The 24,140-nt window shown below is 40.8% G+C and overlaps 1 protein-coding gene across 2 annotated transcripts in view; it reads right to left on the minus strand.

Annotated features, from left to right (window-relative positions):
• Positions 1 to 24,140, minus strand: part of LOC146000405 (tyrosine-protein kinase transmembrane receptor Ror-like) — a 597,959-nt gene that overhangs the window by 54,521 nt on the left and 519,298 nt on the right. For both annotated transcript variants that reach the window (XM_083137999.1, XM_083137998.1), the window contains exon 4: positions 5,719 to 6,033. In XM_083137999.1, the coding sequence (XP_082994125.1) occupies positions 5,719 to 6,033 (315 nt within the window). The remainder of the gene's footprint in view (positions 1 to 5,718; positions 6,034 to 24,140) is intronic.

A 24,140-nucleotide genomic window follows, 5' to 3' on the forward strand; every position in this document is an offset into this window, starting at 1 on the left:
GTATTTTTCACCGTTTCAGTTTGCGCTTTCACTTCTGGTACACCCTGTATATTCGGAAATGAAATTCCACAAAAGGTGTTCTCTGACGCAGCTAACCTTGACAATGGCAGGTTTTTCAAAACTTGATCAAATGACGAAATGCGAGCGGCCCGCTGAAGAGAAATCACGAGGCCTGTAATTAGATTTGAGGATGGACGAAAACATCGGGGAAGACCTTTCATTAACACGGCAATTAGGAATGCAAAACGGCCGGTAATTGGAAACGGAGGCGAGGGAAGTGGATACAGGAATTAAACTGGGAAACCGGAGCCCTTTTCATTCGGACGGAAACCCTTCCAGGGCAGATACTCCTGACAGTGACAGAGGGAGAAATTACCCTGACCCCCTCATCCGCCGTACTCCGTGATTTCCCACCCACCAAGTGATGCTACACATAACAATGCAAACAATAAGCCACTACAACGTCACTTCCTGCCTCTTTCGCAGGAACGTATGAGCACTCGTTGCTCTTTCTGTCATTGAAGATAAATGTTACGTTTGTGTAAATACGCTAGGAACGTGGAATTCTCACCGGGATGTAAATATTGGTATATTACTTCTAAAAAATTACGCAATTTTGTGGGAAGGCAGTGTCACAGGTCATAACTTACATTTAGACATTATTTAAGCCACCAGTGAGAAAATGGGTGGCACTAATAAAAATGGGCTTCAGCGGTAGCAGGCAGGGGTGCTCAATTTTTGTATGAATGAACCAGTCGCGGCGCTAGGTTTAAATATCTAGGAGTGCTGAGAAAGGTGCGGAATGAAATTTAGGGGTGAAATGTTGAAAACAAGCATAGCATAAAACATCAAATGTATTTGATGGTATACCAATCAACTGTTGGTAGGCATCTATGAAAGTATGCCAAGGAAACTGTAAAACACTAGTGAGTTGCTTCATATCTGCTTGTTTTTCCCCACAAGAACATGCCTGAAAGCTTGTCCAAGGCATACCAATGGTAGGTATGTATAGGTACAATGTACCTATTGTATCTTACACTCCAAGAAAGTCCCGGGTTCGATACCCGGTGGAGGTACATAGTGGTTCGGATCCCACTTTAAACTGTAGGTGCAGTGCCGATTAGCCTTACTGTGCATAAAGTGGACTTAAAACAACTAATCAATCAATCAATGGACTCCAAGAAAGTGGCCATAGAGTGTAAACATACAAACACAGTTACAGTCGTATTGAACTACATGGTGAAATAAAAAACTAGTAAGAATCATCCTTACTTTTAATTGATTTGTGATTCTCATTCTCACGAATTAATTCCAATAAAATTCTTTATTTTCATCTCCCCTTCTCCCTCACTCCTTCTCTCTCTCACACACACACACATACACACACATCAGCTTCGCTCAGTGCAAATTTGAGCTCAATTGATCTTCAATATTAACTTTTTACAAACGTCGCCTAAATCTATTTGGTATTTCATAATTTGCTGGATATTTCCCCCTCACCTTCTTTGGAAATACCAACCCATCTAATTCATGCAGTCTTCATGTGTTCTCAGGATTCATAAAATATCACCAGGAACTTTACTTTTCATGAACTGGATCTAACACGCCTTTTTTAAATATTTAATAAATATTCAATTTCCTTACAGGGCAGGATTTTTTTTACAAATGTTGCCGATCTTAACTGCATGTAAGCTAGATAATGAATAAGAGCTGTTATATCACTATTCTTATATCGTCCTTTTACCTATTCATGTAACAAAAATATAATATTAATTACTTTGTATTTTAATTAATACTATTTCAATTAATTTAATATAATAATTATTGTTTAAACATTATTATTATTAATAATAATAATAATAATAATATCTTGAGACACTTGGTTCGCCCCCCCCCCCAACATATTTCTAGATACGTGCCTGTCTTCTGGGTATACTAGAGTTTGGGCTTGATGCTGGAACGGTAGGTACCTGTTCTCACGTCTGTTTTAGCAACCTCGACACAAAAATTCTGGTGGAAAAAAAAAATAGTCTACGTGTTTTTAGAATATCTCCTAGAGTATTCGCGAGGAACTCTGCTCAGCTGAATCTAGAGTTTGCTAAACTTGTGAAATATAAGCTTAGATTGGCAGGAAACTATTATAAACGTGCAATTATCAAGTTGATTTTATATGGGCGAATTCTGGGGAGACCTAACTTTCCTGCACTAACAGCGACATTCACACTTTGCACAATCTTGTCTCGTTTCGCGAATGACGAAGGATGTCTTGGTTTCGGCCTCATCTCGAAATAACACATTAAAAAAAACAAGTATTTGTACATTAAATAACACATGCAATCAGAGAGTGACCCCTCCCTCACCTTGATATATTTGACTAAGCCGTACAGCAAAGCAGTTTTCATTAATGCGAAATTGTACAGGCAATAAAACTGGGACACACCTAGATTCTGAAGTACGCTTTTCCCTGCATTGCGTTGTTTGTGTTGCCTAACAATACGGCGATGAGTCCGAGAATCTTACTCAAACAAGCCAAGGTCCGGTGAAACACTTATGCAGATCTCAGCTTCTGTAAAAACTTGCCCTACGTGTCAGCCAACGCGCTAGATCAGTAACCGAAGAACACAACAATAATTTGCCCTTGGTAGAGATTTAACGTACCAATTCATTCACCTTTATCGCCCGTAAATCACCACCAGCAACAACCTTGAGAGACCGCAGCGCCACTTCCGCGTGCGGAATAATTGATAACTTCTACCTAGGAGTAATCCGACAGCTACAACGAGAACAAACGTGCCTGAAATATTTATTCGTAAAATGACATTAAATCAACTCCAGTTTCCATAGCTTCTCTTTGTTTGGGGAGATTAACTTTGACGTGGTTGTAAAATGTACCCTTGCACCTGCAGCAACGTTATTTTAAGGAAGTTTAGCTTTATTTATTGCGTGAACTGTCTTCATAATTCAGTGTTGCCAAACAAACCGCGAAAGAACAGCGTTTTATCGCCCGAAAAAACTGGTATCACAACATCTGTTGCTGCCTTTGTAGGAAGAGACTTTCCTAATCCTTCGAGCTAGAATTGAGTACAAAAGATTTGACAGCAAATTAACCTTTCTCAAGAAAGAAATCCGAAGCACGTTAAATAAATTGCCAGTGTTAATTGCTGTTAATAAATATTTTTATTCTTGCAGAGCTTTTTTTCTTGTGTAAAGGTTCCGGTTAAGTGAGGTAATCTGCCACGCAAGGAAATATTATTAAATACTGTAAGTTAGCAATAATACTCGTACTATGTAAATTTACATATTCAACCAGACATCAGTATTCAAGACAATAATCTGACACAAAACTGTCCAAATGAATAATTTAGGTATATTGTTTGTAATGAAGTAAGTATCCACACCGTTTCGACTAGGGACAGAAAAGTTTTGGTCGGGATGGGAAATTTTTAAAATTCCAACATTCGGAACGGGAAAAATTCGCAATTTCCCGTTATTTTCCCTTAAGTGATTGTTTTTTGCATTTCTGGAATAAAACTAACGATTTCCGAGAAGTGTTAGACACACTAACAATGCAGAAAAATCGAAAATTAACCACTTTTAAAAATAACCAATTTGAATTTCCCGACTGTTCTGGATCCCGAAAAGTAGGGAAATCATTTCCCGAAGTCGGGGAATGTTTTTTCCCGATCCCGGTACAGACTTTTCGGGATCCTGCACACCCTTAGTTTGGACCCACAACAAGTATAATCTTCCGTGAGGCTTGTGTTGTGTGCTGCCCATGTGTGTGTCTGTGATTACCGTTTCATCAATTTAATCATACCACCATTCATCTTCGACCTTGCGATTAGCCAAAAGTGGAAGAAAAGTGATCAGTCAACCAATCAAGTATCCATACTTACATTGTGTAGGTATTTTGTGCATATGTTGTTCCCCCTGGCAGCAGTGTTTCATTATCGCGTGGGTGGATGTTTGCATACAAGAAAAAACATGCTGTTTTTATGGTTCGCACTGGACGTCTTTGGCGCGAAGTTTGAAATTAATTACTACTCTAAGTTACAAAAATATAATTTTCGGAAATTTCTAACATCAGTATGTTACTCTTTGTACATATGGGAGCCAATATTTTACACTACCGCTTTGAACTAAAGTTCTCGTGTTGCCTCGGAGAATGTGGCCAAAGTTTCGTATATTAGAACATCTAATTACTAAAACACATGGACAAGGGGGACATTTATACCCCTGGAAAATACGTAAGCTAAAAAGTATGCATATCACATGCGTAATTCCATGTCAGTCACGGTAATTTACGTTAATTATTATACAGGATTGATAATTACACTAGACTCGAACAGGGTGTTGGAGGAACGCGAGAACTTCAGAGAATAATAACTGGTTTGTCTCCCTTCCCCCTTTACTGTAAGCTGTACAGTACATGTAATTTTCTCAGACGAGTTTCCGCACTAGTGGGCGCCCAGCGTAGTGTGCGAATTGACGGGGAGTGGCGGGGATCCATCCCCACACACAAAAAAAAAATCATCCCCGGAAAAAGACAATTATTTTTATCCCTGCCAGAAATGTTTTTATCCCCTTCAAAGAAAATGAAATTGAAAGCATAATTTACTAAATTATGTAACAAAAAAAAAATGAAAAATCGTTCATGCCCATTATGGGTTAGGGTTTTCTTATTGGACCAGTCTCTGCTCCCAAAAAAAATCCACAGCCTTGTGCATCAAAAGAGGACACGACACCATTCTGCAACTGACACCTCACCGAACATGTATTAAAGTGTTCGCAAGAAACTTTTAGCTGTGTTTGAACTTAGCAATAGAAATTTGGTGAAGTTTTTCGTTGCTATTAGTTCCAAAGTTCTTTTTGTTTATGAGTTTGTTCTTTTAGAATGTAAATATACAGTATTTGTCAAATTATTGGACTCATTGTAAAAACAAAGAACATTTCCTTGGTTTGAAAGTGTTGTAACTAAATATATTTGACGATTGTAATAACTTTCTATAGGATTAAACTGTATGTCTGCTTCGATATAATCTTGTTACCCACAATCCTTTCTTTTACTGTGTCCCAAGAATGGGTGGCAACACGATTCCTTGCACATTAGGAAAAGTGTCTGGACCAATCCGTATATTGTTTTTTTACCGTGTTATTTATGCTATTTGTTTGGTTATAACAAAGGAAATAATATTAATTCTGAATATTGTCAGGTGTTCTTTATGTATGTATCTCCGGAGAAGCATGTAATTTCATAAACCACGTGGTTTGAAGTTTACATATAAGAGTGATAAAAGAACTGTACAATTAAAATAGGCTCCAAAAGAGCCAAGTACAATGTATAACAATGCAATGCGTATCACAAAACATTAAATCTGTCAAATTTCTCAACATAAAGTGAGTTTATCCGTTTCATTTTTTCAACTAATGAGTCCAATAATTTGGCCAATCTGTACTATTTCTAAATTACGTGTAAATAGAACCAATGTTCTAACGTATTTAGAATGCAAGGCAATGGTTTAGTTTACTGACTGGTAACAGATAAGTTCCCTCATACAAATTTGCAAAAATAATAATAATAATAATAAAAAACATTAAAAATCTACCTCTCAAAATGAAATCAGAAATAGGCAACTGAGTGGGCATCTCCCCCTCCCCCAACTTTAATTCGCACAGTGACCTACCATAAGGGCTAAAATATTGGACGAAGCTACTCACCCCAGCGGCCCATCTTGACGACGAGTATCCCCGTGGACTCGATGCGGTGGAACTTGTTGACGGCCTCGCACTTGTAGTAGGCCGTGTCGTGGGTCTCCAGCTCGGAGATCCTGAGCCTCGTGCCGTAGTTGTTTCCGCCGGCCACGTTGAAGCGGCGCATGGTGAGGCGGGGCTTCTCCTCCATGACGGGGGCCTCGTTCTTGTACCAGCGGAACTTTGTCGGCGGGGGGTCGCTCGCCACCTCGCACTTCAGCCGCACCGACTCCCCCGCCTCCTTCGTCACGTTCGACAGCCTCTTCAGGAAGCGCAGGTAACCTGCAAGAAACAATGGACGTTCATTACTACTGGTGTCACAATAATTGGGGATCGTTTGATTCACTTTTCACGTTTGTACAGGATTGTTGAAGGTCCAGGAACCTATGGGTTGTATTGGGTTCCGCGACAGGAGCGGAATCTTTTCTCTCGTACGGAAATTGGACCGTATTTTAATTGATCCGGAAAAAAGATTCCTTGACTGTATATAAATTGATCCGGAAAAAAAAGTTCCTGGACCGAATTGAAATACGTTACAGTTAAAAAGGTTCTTTACGATCCAGAACCCATTTGCATTTGCTGATTTTTTCTCCTGGACCGGAATTGAATTTACGTATTTACAATTCCCGGACCTTAACAGCCCTGCTTTTCGCTAATCGCGACGATGAGGATGAATAGTAAAGCCCGGATACTTATGTAAGCAAAACATGCGAAATATGTACATACATATGTGGATAAAAGATGAAATCTGTAAAAAATATGTAAATATACTGAAATATGTAAAAATATTATGTGTTACAATATCTAATATGCGTATTCTTTGTTACTTCTACGCTGTTATTTACGCTCCTGCCAGCATAAAATGAAATTATTAATTTCTCAATATTATGATATTTTAAAAAGTTATCTTGAAATAATTAAATTGTATTGTGCTAAATAATAGTTGAAAATTCGTAATCTCATAAACTGATGAAGTGAATGACAACAGTTTTGAGTACAGTGTGGTGAGATACCTTACACCGTGACTCCGTGAGAGATGCCTTCAAATTCCTACAATGCTGAAGAATATCCTCACTTAATGAGCAAAAAATAAAATGTATTACATTTAATGCAACGTTCTTACAGAAATAAAAAAGTACTTCTGTTTTCAGTACATACCATGTGAATGTGATGTACAGTGAACCACTAATGTAAAGATATGATAATTATGTATAAAAATAAAGGAAGGATAATCATTGAAAATCAGGAAGAGGAAAAGTTATTAATATAAAAGATGTCATTGGTCCCAGACGGTTAGAGTTGACGAGCTGTACCTTTGCGGGTGGCCTTGGCTACTCCATGCAGAGTGTGAGAGAGATACGTTTATGTAGTTGCCACCTACTCGCCCTTTGGGTGGTCGACATCAAGGATAGAACGCAAGGATAATGACGCGCAGCTGGTAGCTCCTCCCCCTTGCTACTGCGCAGCCGGACTTGGGTAGGGTTCACCCGCAAAGATACAGCTCGTCAACTCTAGCAAGCAGAGCAGCCAGGAAATATTCATGGAATGCTTATGTCAGATTGCCGAATTAGATTTACTGAGGAACAGAGGCAGGAAATGGGGGGGGGGAGCAAGCAGGACACCTGAAGAACTGGGGAATGTTATGTGGAAAAGAGGGGGGATTGGAGAAAGGAGAGTCATTGGTGAAGGAGGTATTGGGGATGGTCTTGAAAGTGTTCTGAGGAGATTCATGTCTATCGCTGAGACGGTTAAGAAGAATCCTTACTTTCATATCCAAATGTGTGCCTGGTTCAATCTTATACAATGCATTTGAGTGTGTTAGTTCTTTAAAGTCCTTTGAAAGTTGTGTTTTCACCTCTCGCAGCTGAGGCTATGGATGCCTAACATTATTTATTATAAGTGTATAAATAGGATCGAGCTTGCACCCCCCAGGAAATCGATCCCGTACCGAGAGTATGTTACCCAAGGAAGCGAGCCGGTCTTTACAGTTTCCAGGTAACTGTAGGTACGATACGCTAAATACATTTTGAGAGATTTTTATTTCACTTTTGGTTTTTGGAGAAATCAAAGTTTGAATGTTTGTCCCACAATTATATCTCCTTACGTAACGGAAAACAGAAAGATGGCCCGAACACCGCATTTTATGTAAAAATATGCAATGTAAACGGGAAATATGTAATAACCCTGGAATATGAAATTCACATGGTTCTTAACATCGTAATTCGCAGACATTCGCAGTTTTTGCTTGGCTATATACAAAGGAAAAATATGTAATTACATAAAATAAGATGAAATGGATCAAAGGTCAGTCACAAACACACACGAGCCCCACGGAGGATTATACTGACCGCGAGTTCAGACGCCAGAGCTCCGCTAGTCTGCAAATTGCAGTCCAGGCCCAGGGTGTACAGTGGGATCCATGAGTATTACCGTGCAAATTGTCCATGACTATTTTCATTAATTTTTAACTTACATCCTGTGTGTTTTTAAGCGATGGATCTTTATGTATGCTGGTGCAGAAGTTATCAACAGCTTGTTTTGAGTTTTTTTTTAATTCTTGAAGCTCTTATTGGGTCAAATAAAGTGCACGAACATGGTGATGGACAATTTGCACGGTAATACTCATGGATCCCACTGTACTACGTAGAAGTGAGGTTGTGTGTCTCCGGAGACGGTCACTTCTTACACCCTGATTGGTATTCGTGTTGGTTTACTTCACGAGTTTAAACTTGGTTCATAAAAACTTTAAGATGTAATGAAACTATTAGTTTTTAATAGACGGACGAGACAATCGAAATTCGCGTAATTAATGTTCCTTTAAACTAGTAAATACAGGACCTTTAACTTTAAAAAATATACCCTAACGTTTATTACGTCCTATAACTTTCTCTTCTATAGATAACGACTTGCACCTAATGCACGCACCGCTTTTGCAGTTTTGCCTCTCAATAAAATCTTCCAATTCATTGCCATCTATTCGGTTGAGTTTATTTATTTTGCACTGAGCTACTGTGAGGTAGGTTCATCATTCCAACAAGATTTATCTTTATAACTCTTGTAGTTCCTGCGATCTAACTCGCAATCCACAGTTTGGTGATCCCTGACCGGTATCATTAAAGTAACCGCAAATTAAAGTGTCACATAGCCTATTAATCTCTTTGAACAAAATAAGTTTGCAATGAATTAATATTTTTAATATCTGTTTAGTTTGTTGCAATATGTTCATTTACCAAGTCATCTGGAGAAAGCTACGAGACCGACACGAGTTCTTTACTTATTTATACAATTACATAAGCTATATGGCTTTGTACATGTTTTTACAACGGCTCTATGTCCGAGCGCGTTAAGTAGCCGACTTTCAGACTAGCCGAAGTTCCCGGGTTCGAATCCTGGTCGAAGCACGGTGTTATTTGTAAGTGTTATCAATTTCGTCTAATAATCCTCTGTGTCTCGATTAGTCAAATGTGACAGAAAAGTGACGGTAAGATCAAAGTTTCTTTTCCAATTATTATAAAATTCATTTTAGAATCTTAATTAGAATTTTTATAATGTATCAATTTCTGTAATAACTCCTTATTCGTTACCATATTTAGATACAGAATATATGACTTGATCGAAGCGACACCCTCTATATCGCCTCAGCTTTTATTACAGAGAATGGAAATTTTAGACCTCTGACATTTATTATGGTTTTAGATACAAACTGTATTGATTTTAATCTTGACAAGGGTGTTGTCTACTTCTCATTATTTTTATTCAAGACAGGGTTTCGTTCAACCAAGAGATCTGTTCTGGTTGTATATGGTGTGGCGGATGCAAATAGCCTACAAGCAGTTGCAACTTTCTTATCATAATTGTTTAAGCACAAAACATCCTAGGGTTGGAAATATCTGCAACAACCAGATCGTCATTCTGGCACCTCAAGTTCATGGCGGAAAACCACAGCTCCTTGTCTTTCAGAGCCCTCCACTTTTTTTTTTCTGAAAAGCCTTCATGAAAGCTTTCCATTAATCACCGTCGAATACCCCTCCTGTCACAATCAAACTGTTGTGCGTCTCAATTAAGGCTAAACCGAGTAATCCTCGTTCATCAATTTCCATTCCTGCTCAATAGGTGGCAGCACTCACCCGTGGTTGTCACCGGAATCAACCAATTGTCTCGGATGTCAGCGGATAATTAAATCGAAATCAATTATACGATCTGGCAACCGTGATGGAATGGCGTCCATTTTGTTATAAACTGCAGCGGACCGTTGAAAAAAAATTGAATTGCCATCTGTTCTTAGAGGATCCGCTCGAACAATATGATGTTAATTAATTTCAGCGGTTTGCTGGCGCTTCAGGTCTACTTTTGTGTGACATCGTAAAACTCCCTCAGTGTTGTTCGGACAATTTTCAACAAGTTGGGCCAACAAATATCGGTCGACGTGGGCGTGCCAGAACAGCTCGTTGCAAATATTGCTTCTATACATCGTGATTTATGTGTACTTCAGTTTTATGTACTGTCATTTGTACACGAGATTGAAAATCAGGCTGATTCATTGATCATTGATTTTAAGACGGAAGAATGAACATAATGAAATAAATGTCCACTCGCCGGGCAGGACTTCCTCCTAGATCGTGAATCGAACACTCAACGCACTTGTTCGCCAGCATGTACGGAGACATACCCCTTCCATTTTCTGTAATAAACTAGCCGGTCTTCGTGGCGTAGTGGTTAGCACATTGCGCTACGACGCCAGGGGGATCCCGGGTTCGAATCCTGGCCTGGGCATGGGCGTTCTTTGTGAGTGTCCCTTCATCAATTTCATCATATCATCACTCGTCCCCATCTTCGCGATTAGCGGAAAGTGGACCGAAGTGAAATGAAACAAATCAACCAACCAATCTAGTAAAGTAGTTTCGTACTTTTCCCCTTGTTTTGCGTTGCTTTTCTGCTGATTCTGGGTAATCGAGAAAGTAAAGAAGAATGGGTTCACATGATTGATGAAAGGTATAACGGTCAAATATTGAGTGACAAGTAATTAATCTAATTGCCCGTTAGTAGGAATTAATTGCAATTGGCAATATTAAAATCCGTCGCGAATACAGGTGTCTAGCGAACTGTCTTAGCCAGCACTAGCTTGCTCAACCACCGTTTTTCGCCCGAATTCGGATGTACATGCATTCTTATGGGAATGACAAGAAAAATGCAACTTCTAAACCAATGGACCGAATTGGATGAGATTTCAACCAGCGGAAGAACACATCATCAAAGTACTGATTCCAAGATTTGAGCCTAATCAGAACAGAAATACGGGAGTTATGAATTATTAAAGATTCATCGTTGAATTGAAAGGGAGACGCTACCCTACTGAGTTGCCCTTGCTTTCCCTGACTGAATACAAAAGAGGAAGAGTTAGCCTAATCTCTGCGCGAGGGGCTGCTACCAGGGGTTAAGGACCGGAGTGAGCATTGATCAATATAGGAGGACAACGGTCAAACCACCAGAAACAAGCACCTGATCATAGAGGGTAGCGCGTCACCACGTTCAAATCTGGAATAAAAGGGATGATTTGAAATAGCGAGAGACAGTTTTGCACAGTTTTGCCTACAATCGCCACCGGAGTGTGAGCTACGCGCGACCGAGCTGCGAGTTGCAAGCGGACCCGAGGTCTGGATTTGTTTTTCCTCGAGTGAGTGTTTCAGAGCCATGGAGTAGAGCAGAATAGAACCAGGGAGTCGTTCTCCCCTCGCCGTCAACGCATCCGTACACATACGTGTGGTTATGTGAGAATAACGCCAGACACGTCCACCGGTGTCAATCGTCCGAAACAACGTCCAAAGTAGTGAAAGTTAATAACATTTGATATCCATGTGAAACCGCGAATGGCTCATCGCGTACGTTCGTCTCATCGCCCAAGTCACGTATCTGTACTTACGAGTGACCGCGAAGAATTGACCTATTATTGCGCAAGTTGTCGTATGGAGTCGACAGTGAACGAGTGAAGCCAGAATCCGATGATGCCAGATGGAGCCGCCGACCGACCCACTTTCGCCAACCAGGATAACCGTGAAGTGCAACACGGGAGTGTGGAGGCCTTCCAGAACTGTAGGACCACTTTCACCCAACCCAGGTCAGAGGGAATGCAGCGAAGGTAAGATCCAACCATGTGCGTGTGTGAGAAAGATGACGACTATCTACCGCGAATCTGCGTGAATCAAATCATTGCTTAACTTAAATCAGTGCTATGGCATCCCTAGGCATCGGTATTCCGGCGGAATAATCAATTTAAAGATGAGAGTTTATGTTAACAGCAAACAATAGTTCATTGAATATATTTATACCTTCAGAAAAGATAGAAGGGGTTCGCACAAGGAACAATTATTCACTTTATACTTAAAATCCTAAACGATAAATTGTAAAAGGCAATGTAGCCAAGACATAGCAAGAGTATGGTCAAAGTAGTAAATAATCTAACCTTTGTATTTGTCATATTGTCGCAATATGCCATAGAATGAGAGAATGAATGTGAGATCGAGTGAAAGAGGGCAAGATGTAATGTGTATTTATCTGTGCTTTAATATATATGTATATTCAGAAACACCGTAGTATTATGTAACGTCATTTCAGGTATTTAAAATCAAATCCTCCTAGGTTTATTCTTGGTAACTCCGACTGTTAGGCACTTATCCTGACCGTATTATAATTCATGTAATGTTTAATTCGCCCAGCAGGTGAGGCGAGCGATTCTTCGTTGTTGCGTTGCTAAGCTCAGTTCAGTTGAGTCAGTTGAGTTAATTAGTTATTAAATTAGCAGCCCGTGACAAAGGACCCTACACAAAACACCCAGACTGGAAACGTCGGTAGCGAGATCATGAATTGTCATCCATAGCATTCATTAAATGTGTCAGCCAATAATCCACCAAAAGTGTCTGGGGAGGAAAAAAACATTAGTAAAGATGGGATTTGAACCTGCAACCTCCCAATTTTTCAACTCTGTCGCCTTTAAAAGGTAAAACATATGAAAGTGGTTTCCCTTGTTTTAGAATACTGGAAATCTTACGAATGAGAACTGGACAGGAGTTTCCCATCACAGTTGCGACGATGGCAGGGAACAATGGTGAGCAGATAACGCGGGGGTAGAGGGAAACTACTCCTAAACTGGCATTCCCTTATCGAGTGGGACATTTCGGGAAAACAAAAGCACGTGGATTCGCGAAACGTGCGGAGCGCAATTTCCACAAAATACCACGAGAGAATTCACCTGGTCAACGGCACTAGTTTCCTCTGATTCGGTTCTCGTGGCATTCCTTTCATTCACTAGCTACGAAATGTTTAATATAGTTTTTATGTAATCCTAATATAGTAATATAACCTACTGCAGTGGCGCTTTTAAGGAGGGGCTGCCAGGTTAAATATCCCCACCTGTAATATTAGCATCTGATACCAAAGACTGTACAGTCCGACCACGAAAGACAAAGACTAGCTCAAGTGGATGAATCGTATCGCAAAAGGGGAGTAGGCTTCAGACCAATATATCGTTTCTATGCTTTCGGCTGTTTGTTGTCGCACGCCTTTTCTCTAAAGCGACACTAAATTTGAAAATTAAATTTCCAGTCAGAAGCGGACGATTTTCACAGAATCTGATCTATATGTTTGTTTCACTTACAGACATCTCCCTTATCTTGACAGTGGACTAGTCCAGTTTACGCATGCGCATTGATCCCGACTAACGCAAGCGAACAGTGTCTGAACAACCAAAAATATAGTTCGTGACAACAGAATATTTGTTTAAATAGGCCAAAAACAAATTATGTTCACCAATATCAAATTATTTTAGAATCGTACACATTTGTTTAAAACTACCAAAGAATTTGTTCAAAATTACCGAATTTAGTAAAGAATGCCACTTTTTTTTATTACCGAGAAATTTACCCAAACGTGTTTTGTTAGTCAGATTTTTCTGTGCTTACGACCCAGTGAAAGATCATTTGTTCGTAGTAGTCATTGCAGCCTATTTCTTAAGCATTTCTTTCTAGCCAAAATCGTTTTCCTGCCACTGAAAGTGACAAATGGACACTTACAAAGGAAGACAGGTGTTCACCATACGGAGGGCGACCCTCATGAGGGCAGACTTCACCCTCTCCATCCGAAACAGCGGTGAGGGTGAGGGAAGGCAAGGGCTTGGGCGAGTCGCGAGGGCAAGTTGTGGGGGCATGGGTGCTCTTTGTGGGTGTCCTTACAACATTTTCATCCTCATCGTCGCGATTAGTCAAAAGTGGCAGAAAAGCGACACTATAAGAAAAATCAATCAAAGGTAGGTTGTTGCATTTGGAAGGACCATACTGTTGTCACGAGCCATAGGCATCAAGGCAGATGGACACGTTGGGTACGATATTTTACGTTTATTTCTCTGGGAATACTAGGACACATCACAGAGAAGTATACCATCGGGAGGTTAAGGTGTATGCGGTTGATATATAAAAAAACACACACCTCTGCAAAGGAATATGCTTGTCCACACCGGGACGCGAACCCAGGTAGTTCCATGCCGAGATTATAAACACCCAACGCGCTACGCCACTGGGGCGATGGTAACGTACGCATAAGAAAGCACAAAAGCACCGGATGCTAACGAACTCAAATAGCCAGCGTAATAAAAGGAAAAACTACTTGGAGAATAATCAGCATCTAGGGAGATGCCCAGCTTCCGAAGCGAGGCGAAATCTTCCCGCATCCCAAAATCTCAAAATGAGAAACACAACAGGCAAGAAGTTCTTCCGCACCAGAGATCGATATCGCAGAAGTTGGGGTGTTTGCCCCTCGCCCCCTTCCTACGTGCGTCCCCTCTCCTGCCAGGGATTAATCTTTCATCTGTTCGGCAGTTCTTTCGAACGACTCCCTCCCAGACGCTAATCCGCACATCAGTAAACAGCGGGCGCGCCGCGGGCGAAATATCGTCCCGCAATTACAAGGGGAGTCGCCGATGTTCTGTTTTCCAGAAGGCGACCTCGATGATAATCATCTGATTCCTTAGACGGAAGGGCTACTTTTACCAAACAATCTTCATTCCTTCCAGTCTGCGTAGTAGGTATTGCATTCGGTTTAGAAATGTCTATTGTTGTTGCCACACCAGAGGTTAGGCTTATGCGTCGGGAGGGAGTCCCCTGGAAATTGGCATTTATTCTTTAAAGTTACGAAGTTAGGAAAGTTAGGTCGAAAAAATAGGCGTACAATGCAAAAACCTGATCCGTCCGTAGTTCGAGCTCCGTCGTAGCTATTACGTGGTCGGAATCCGCCACTGCTTTCAAGGAGCACTCCAATTCTTCTCATGATTCTGGGTTAACGCCAAAGCTTTGGAGCTCCCAGTGGGAAACGGACTCGAAGACCCGCGTGCCCATGAGAGAGAGCGAACCATTCTTCATAACTAAGAAAGACCTCAAATTCGTTAACACGAATTACTGTTTGAACATAATTAAGAAATTTTATTTCTTACACGGTAGTGTATTTTTCATATTCTAATTATAAGCATGGCACATAATTACATAAAAATTAAGTATCTGTACCTGAAATTGCGTTCAATAAATCCAGCAGTCACCTCGAACCTTGTCCTGCAGGGACATCCTGGCTCGTACCTCTTAAATATATGGAACCTAGCCATACCGGAAAGCTTGGCGGGTTTGTCGTTCCAACAGGATACATCTACTGTTTCTGAGGATTCTAAACCAAAGGATCAATGTGGAAGTCCTCGGGCTGATTGCAACAACTTGAGATGAATGGATTCATCATTACTCCAACGGTAAAAATAAGTTCGCGAGACTTCCTGCATCTGACCCACGATTAATTTGTAACATGCTTTCTGATTGGATGGTTGATACCCTATGAACCAGTCGATAGCCGCACGTATTTATAAGCAAGGAAAGGTGTGAAGTCATTGTGGTGGCATTGTTTACTATGCATTTATTTCGTTATGAGCGAAACTAGCACCATTTCAGAACAACACAAAAAAAAATAATTTCAAAATAAAAAAAAACATGCTAAATAAACACGTTCGTCTTTTCAGCAGTAGTCATTAGAATAATTACGATTAATTTCTATATAAGTGCAATTTAATAACCAAGAGTGGGACCAAAACGAATGACGTATACGAGTATGAGTAATTGATTAAGAACTGAAAATGAGATGCGAGGCGACAAATGACACGGGCCCCTTCAGTGTAAAGGAAAACATTCACCGCGCATGCACGAGCGAACAGACCAAGGCGACAGTATTGAGAAACGGCTTAGTCCGAGCGACACGTGCAGCTTGTGTGTCGCTTTGGTTCAAAGAGTTACCTATATTTCTGAAGATTGGTTTCCAAGAGACATGTGCCGCTTGTCGCTTCGGTCTGAAAGCTCCCTAAAACATTCAACTGCCAAACTTCACGCTTTCCAACGAGTAATACTCCTTAGCTGATCTCCTCTCGAAACATAGCATTCTTCTGCCGTCTGTCCTTTGGGAACAGTCGCACACAATGTAGAAGTGTTGCATTCCTTATAAGAAACGTAATGGGAGAGTTCCTGAAGTTTACCGCACCAGAGTTAATTGGTCACACAGTTACGATCGTCAGACAGCCGGTGCAGAAAGCTCAGCAATGCGACAGTGTAACAATCCCCCATAGCGGCTGCTCTGTCTGCCCTTGCTCAAAGGACGTGTACTTTATTCTTTTGTCACGAATCTGTAATTGAAAATCCAACAGGCTGGTGATAAAGTCAGGTTCTTCAGGTAAACACTTCGCCTTCGAACTCAATCAGACTGAAACTGTGTGGGGGCGTGGACTTACGCAAGTGGCCACCAAACCCAATCAACAAGGGCAGTGAAGGTACAATTCCTTTGAGGCAACACACAACCGACCAGCGTGGAAGCACGCGACACTACGTAGGATAACTTCTACTTTTTCAGAGGATGCCAAAGCATACGGAGCGGTGCAGCGACATGCCACGCTGTTGCCTCCGCGTAACTGCTTCCGCCTGCTGCATTCGAAACTATGCTGTCACAAGAAAGGCACTTTTCTTCCTCTTCAGGCTAATCGCGACGGTGAGGATGAAAAAATGATTAGCAAACTGATGATGGCAGATACTAAATCGCGTGCGCGCACACACACACACACACACACTCATACTCCGGCTGTGACTCGAATCCAGAAGCATTGGTGGCGACTATTAGCTGTTCCATCTAAGGTTGAGTGAGTGCGTTTATTATTATTATTATTATTATTTATTTGAAGTAGGGTTACACTTAAGCTTACAGTATTTTACACAGATTATTTTACTTCAAAAACAGCTTTTGCCCTACAAGAATTAATTTGTTAATCTATACAATTAAGCTAATTTTTTTAATGTATATACAAAATATAGAAAATTACAAGTGTACCTATAGCTATAACTGAGAAACACAAGAAATAAAAATTAAGTAAAAAGGAGGCAATGAGGCACGGTGTCAGTATTCATAGATTAATGTCCTAATTTGTTGCATATCTCTGGATATGCTCTCTTAAAAATTTACAATATCCTATCCTTAAAATTTAACAGTCTGCCTGTTAATTTATAAAAACGAACGTCCTGAAAATTACACTAATTACGATGGCTATGTAATGGCTATAAAAATGGTCATCATAATTTTTACGATAGTTGGATGACAGTGGAAAGTGACGATCTTGGAACATCATTTCTTCAGTCAACTTCTCATAGTGAACTTTTAACTACAAAAGTACATTCCTAGACATCGTAGTATCGCTTATTCGATTCTCTATTACATCTGTGGATATCAGGTGAAAAATGATATGCCACCAGCATAAGATAATAATAAGTGGAGCTTGTCTTCTCTTTACAAGTGCGAAAATAATGTAGGTACAAAATCAATTTATTACACGTAATTTCGTATTTGAGGTTATCGACCTCAAGAGAATATTTTGATTTATTAATTTGTTTTACGTCGCTTTTCTTCCAATTCGATTGGGGTGAATGATGATAAGATGGAAGAATCAGGGTTGGCACCATTTGTGTTCATTTAAAAGAAACAAAACAAACAGATTCTTTTAAACATGTGATAAATGTTTTAAACCGTAAAAAAATATGTTTTAAACACACAAAACGTTTAAAACATAATGCCAAGAAGATTTGTTTCTAAGAATAATGATTAATAAGGAATCTATTAATCATCCAAGGAAGAACTGTGTTCCTATTATAAAGTGAAAACTTGATTAACTTCTTAAAATACACATTTAAGATTCAACTAATCCACAGTTGCCAGGCCCCAGTGACTCCACGTGGTAGCTACTGTTCTTTTTAATACATTTTATCGCGAATGCAACTAAATATTGACATTAAGGCTCGGCTGGACCTTTGGCATGCAAATGGGCGACTTTTTTTCAAATTTTGCTCTCCATTCAAAAAACTTCTTGGATATTTCAAAATATGAAACATTACATCAGCTTAGAATTCCTTCTAGAGCATTGAAGTGAAATTTCGTGTAGTTTTCTTTCACTGTTGTCTAGATATTATCAATAGTTTTGTAATTACATAAGTCTATTAAACTATTGATAATATCTAGATAACAATGAAAGAAAACTACATGAAAATTCACGTCAATGCTCTAGAAGGAATTCTAAGCTGATGTAATGTTTCATATTTTGAAATATCCAAGAAGTTTTTCAAAGGGAGAGGAAAATTTGCAAAAAATCGCCCATTTGCATGCCAAAGGTCCAGCCGAGCCTTAACAACAATGTCTACATTTTTCAAGTGAGGAACAAACGTTTTTCTTTTCCACGTAGTATTAAATTTTAAAAAATATTTTAAACACCTGTAAAAAAACACAGCCAGGTGTTTGAAACGTAACCCACGGGTATTCAATTCATCATCATGATATGTTTCTTTGTTAATTCAACATACATTTTCAGTCACTGAACAGATTTCTATGCACAGTAAATACTACATAGAATGACACGCATTGAATGAAAAGGCAAAGTTACAAAACACGCAAATACAGGGTTTGTCCGGAAAGTAATAGGACTGATTTTTTTTCGCCGCGACTGTACTTCGGAGCGCGCGCGCACTGACTGTATTCGGTAGAGGGGGTTCCTACCTAACCTACAAGCGGCTAGTCAGTTGTCTCCGAGCACCCGGAGAGTCAGGACAGGCTTTTTCGCGCGACGTGTTTCTGTGAGTGGTGCAAGCCGAAAATGCAGCGTTCGTTAGAGCAGAGGTATGCGATTAAATTCTGTGTGAAACTCGGTAAATCTGCGACAGAGACGTTTGATATGATCAAGCAGGCTTACCCAGATGATACAAAGAGGCAATCTTTCGAGTGGCACACGACGGCGTCTCCTCGCCCAAAAAAGGCAAGAATGAGCAAATCCAAAGTGAAAACGATGCTCATTGTCCTTTTTGACATCAAAGGCATCGTCCACCATGAATTTGTTCCTCCTGGACAAACCGTCAATGCCAAGTTTTATGTGGAAGGGCTGAAGAGACTCAAACGAAGGGTCAATCGGGTCCGACAAGACATCGCAGCCGACTGGAAGTTGCACCACGACAACGCCTCGGCTCACACCGCCTTTCTTGTGACCAGCTACCTGACCAAGGCAGGCATCCCAACGCTTCCGCAGCCGGCCTACAGCCCAGATGTGGCCCTCCCGGACTTCTTTTTGTTTCCTCACCTGAAAAGGCCGATGAAAGGCAAGCATTTTGAGACGACAGAGGGGATCCAAGCATCTTGCACCGCGGCTCTAAAGGCTATTCCGGAGAATGCCTTCCGTGACGCCTTCAATGATTGGAAATCGGGTTGGCAAGGCTGTATCGACGAAGAAGGAGACTACTTTGAAAGTTTTTAAAGAATTGTAACGATTGGCTCAATATTTTTTTTTAAATCGACTCAGTCCTATTACTTTCCGGACAAACCCTGTAAACACAAACTATCAAACATCAAGTACCAAAATGTGTTTTAAACAAGTCTGAACAAAAACATGTTTAAAACACTTTGTTTAAAACATTTTGGTTTTAAACATGTCAACAATGGGATGAATGGACTACACAACATGTCTCCCACAGAGCTGTGTCCGGACGCCAGAGCCTCGTTGGCCTGCAAGTTTGAAGTTACCAGGATGTAGTACGTGGAAGGGAGTTTGACTTTTGAGTCACATCTTACACCCCTGTATTTTGACATGAAGCATATATGAATGACAATGTCCGCCACGTTGGGAAATGGTGTGAGAAGGAAGAACATTCCAAAATTAGCGACTACTCAAGAATATTTCAAGTACTGATGCTTCGCAAGGTTATAAATGGGGAAAAAACAAAGAAACAAAAAAGGAAAATACTTTCTTCAGATATACCAGGTGAATTAAAGTTCTCCTAATCAGAGCCATCTGGAGCTCTTTCGAAGCATTGAGTAACGGTGAAACTTAGTATAGAGACTATTGAGACCATGGGGGTAGCGAAAGTGGACGAAAAAATAGTTCAAATTTGCACAATCAGGTGGAAATGTAGCGCTGAAATCTGATGTACAGTAAACAACATCTTGCTATTGAATCAATGATCACGCTATCTTAAGCTTTCAAAAGGGTAATTAACGTTGATGGCGTGCATATTGAATACTTCTGTGCTGACATCTGATTTCTGGTTATTGTTATTTCAGCGCTGCATTTCCACCTGGTGGTGAAAATTTGAACTTTTTCATCATAATCCCCTTAGTCCATAGTTTCACCGCAATCCGTTGCTTGGAACGGGCTCCAGAGGGGTCTGAGTAAGGAAATTTTAAGCGCCACATTTCCACCTGGTGGTGAAAATTTGAACAATTTTTTTTCAGTCAGCATTCGATTCCACACGATCTCAATAGCCTCTGTTCTAAGTTTCACCGCAAGCCGATGCTTCGAACGGACTGCAGATGGCTCTGAGTAGGGTAACTTTAATTCTGACCAGCCGGTACATTTGTACGGACGTATGTGGCGGATCTAGGACTACTGTGAAACAACCAGGCGAGGTGCCATGAGAAACTGGTCCTCAGATCGCAGGTGATGATCAAGAGGGAACAGAAGCGGTCGCTTGTGGCCTTCGGGACCGAACGCTCTGGGACAGGGCCACACTCCGGGCGTGCTATATTCGCTGAATAATTCAGCTGATTAACGGAAGCAACTTCGCTGCTGAATTTTTCAGCTCCAATTGCACGAACAGGGCCTATTGGGAAGGCTGCGATTTTTCACTGCAGGAGAGAGCGCTGCCTCCGAGGCGTTGCCTGCTTCATTATTGATACCTGACGAATTATGTAAATGCCGTACCAATACATTTCTTTGGCGTTTGGAACAATGTTACTCCTCATGGGGCCTTTTCAGATCTCTTATGTGTTCTTTTCTTCTTTATCATCCCAAAGGAAAGCACAATTACACCCAAGCTTCCGACGTAGTCAACGACATAAACCTGTAGCTAGAATTTTCCTGATATATTTACCACACGTCCCCATGAAAAAGTTACTAAATACTTTCTGTTTTCATTTTGTGAAAAGGTTGACTAATCGAGATTCGGCTCGTCAAAACTATTGCCCTATAATGAAGAGGTCTTGGATTTGATTCTCAGTAATGAGACAGTTCAGTGGCTCCTTCCATCTCCTCCTCTCTCACCCTGTTTCTTACTTGCTCACTACGTATTTCTTCTCTCTCTCATCCTTCTTCTGCTTTTCATGTCCTTTCATTTCTTCAATTTCTCTTTATTTTCGTTCTGCTTGTTTCCCTATCCCTCTTCTACTTTATCTGTGTCCTCTTTTATTCCTTCTATTTCTACCTACATATCTCTCATTCGTTCTGTTACACTGTTCATTTACTTTATAATTACATATTTCCGCTTCTCTCTCTCTCTCTCTCTCTCTCTCTCTCTTTACTTTATCCCTCTTTCCAGTTCTCTTCCTTTAATATTTTCTAAATTTCTTCCTTTTTCTTCTACCGTTTGGCTTTATTTCGTTCTCAATCTGTTTCGCTCTTCCTTACTTTCTCGTAACGTATTTCGTCTTCTGTTTCCCTATACCTCTTCTTCCTCTGCTCTTCCCTTTCTCTCATTCCACTCTCTTTCTTCCTGATTCTCTATTAAGTTCTTTCTCTGCTTTCTCTCTCTCTCTTTTCTGGATTCTCTATTAAGTTCTTCCTCTGCGTTCTCTCACTCTCTTTTCTAGATTCTCTATTCAGTTCTTCCTCTGCTTCTCTCTCTCTCTCTCTCTTTTTCCTGATTCTCTATTTAGTTCTTCCTCTGTTTCTCTCTCTTTCGATTCTCTATTTATGATTCTCTATTCAGTTCTTCCCCTGCTTCTCTCTCTCTCTCTTTCTAATTCTCTATTCAGTTGTTGCTCCGCTTTTCTCTCTCTCTATTCCTTCCTCTTTCGGTGGGCAGGAGGGTGGGCTAAGCTAGAATGCACCATCGCCCACCTGGTGGATTCAAATCTAACCGTGCTACATTAAAGTTACAGTAAGAGATTCTGAAGGATCTAAATTAGGAGCGAAAGCGCCATCTCTTTCCACTTAAGATGCCCGGAACCACTTGACTGATTATAATGGCTCCGATATTCCTCACGGAAGGAGAGAAGAACTCCTGCAAGAGGGAACGGCGAGTAATTGTTAAATTTGAATGTTAATAAGTGACTGCGAAGTCATCGGTGTCTGAAATGGATTCGCTTTGCGGCTTTCGCAAACTCCCTCCCAAGGCCGATGAAAAGAAAGAAGGGGAGCGAGTCTACTGCAAGTTTCATCGGGCTGTGGAGCGAACTTGCTGATGGAGTTTCCAACTTTTATGAACAAGAACTTTTGGAAACTTACTTTGCTGCGGAAACCTGGTTAAGGTGAGCCAAGAAACGCACAAAGGTTGCGGTCACGTCTAGGCTTTTCGTTACTTCGGTGTCATATTTCGATGGGAGAAAGGCAAATCCCTCAGTCACGCCTTGCTTTGGAACAAACATTTGATCATAGACATTATCAACATAGTGACGCAAGCAAAACTTTTTCCATCATTAAGAATATGAAAGCAAGAAATTTTCGCACCTGGTTATATTTGCAATATAAATCCTTGTCTACAGTGCAAAGAAAGCTTGTTTTGAGTTTGTTATGTATGTTTGAAACAACTCTGTGTTGCCCTTTTTAACTCTATTTGCACTCACGTGCCTAGTTGGTCTAGATGGGGCTATTGTCGTCACGTCCATCCATGGCCAAGTGTCTGCGTGATGATTAAAACAAATCACTGTCTACTCCAGTTCGCGAATTGCCCACGGACTTTCTCTTCTCGGTACGACTGTACAGGGTAAGTCAAAATGATGGCCCCGATTTCAGACATTTATTCTGTGAAATATAATAAACAAATGTTATTGTGAGACATACTGTCAAAGTTTTTTTCAAACAAATCACAAGTGTTCTATGTGAGCACCTCGCGTAACACGGCACACATCAAGCCGATAGTCTATCTCCTGCCAAACCTTGTGTAGCATGTTGCGGTCAATATCAGCAATGTATGCTGTGATGCGGGCACGCAGGTCATCCAATGTTGTTGGAAGTAGTGGTACATAAACATGATCCTTGACAAAACCCCACATGAAGAAATCACATGGGGTCAAGTTGGGGGAACAAGGTGGAAAATGAAGGAGAGTCGATCTTTCGGAGATGCACGCCCTATCCAACATTGTTCCAATGCCCCATTGAGATGGTCCCGAACGCTGCCATTGTAATGCGCAGGGGCACCATCCAATTGGAGAATGAAATCTGCGCTATCCTCTGCAAGCTGTGGAAGGAGCCATAGTTGCAGCATATCAAGGAAAACAAGTCCTGTCACAGCACGTTCATGGAAGAAAAAGGGCCCATAAATCTTTTCATGGGAAATGGCACAAAAGGCATTCACTTTGGAAGAATCGCGTTCGTGTTCCACAAATTCATGGGGGTAGCAGTTCGCCAATTCCTTACGTTGTGTCTATTCACTTTCCCTGAAAGGTAAAAAGTTGCTTCATCACTGTAATTAACCTCTCAGAGAACCCATCCGTTTCCATTAATGCGAGGAAATCAGCACAGAAGGACGCGCGCAAAGCATAATCAGTGTCTTTTAAGGCTTAAACTAGTTGCAAGCGGTAGGGTTTCATTTATAAACATTTCCGCAGAACCTGCCAGACAGTTTTCTGTGGAAGTTGAAGTTAACTCGCTGCCCGGTAGGTGGACTTCTGTGGACTCCGCATGAAACATGTGTGCACTCGTTCCACTCTCTCTTCCCCAGTCGACGGACTTCCAGTCCATTTTCGTTTACAGGTGCAGCCCGAATCTCTGAAATGTTCATACCACTAATGAATGGCCTTCCCCGTAGGTGGTTCTCTCTGATATTTGGTACGTAAATGCCGTTGCACACTAATCACAG

This window comes from Lepisma saccharinum, chromosome 16 (assembly GCF_977018435.1).
Source record: "Lepisma saccharinum chromosome 16, izLepSacc3.1, whole genome shotgun sequence".
In the NCBI taxonomy this organism is placed as follows: domain Eukaryota; kingdom Metazoa; phylum Arthropoda; class Insecta; order Zygentoma; family Lepismatidae; genus Lepisma; species Lepisma saccharinum.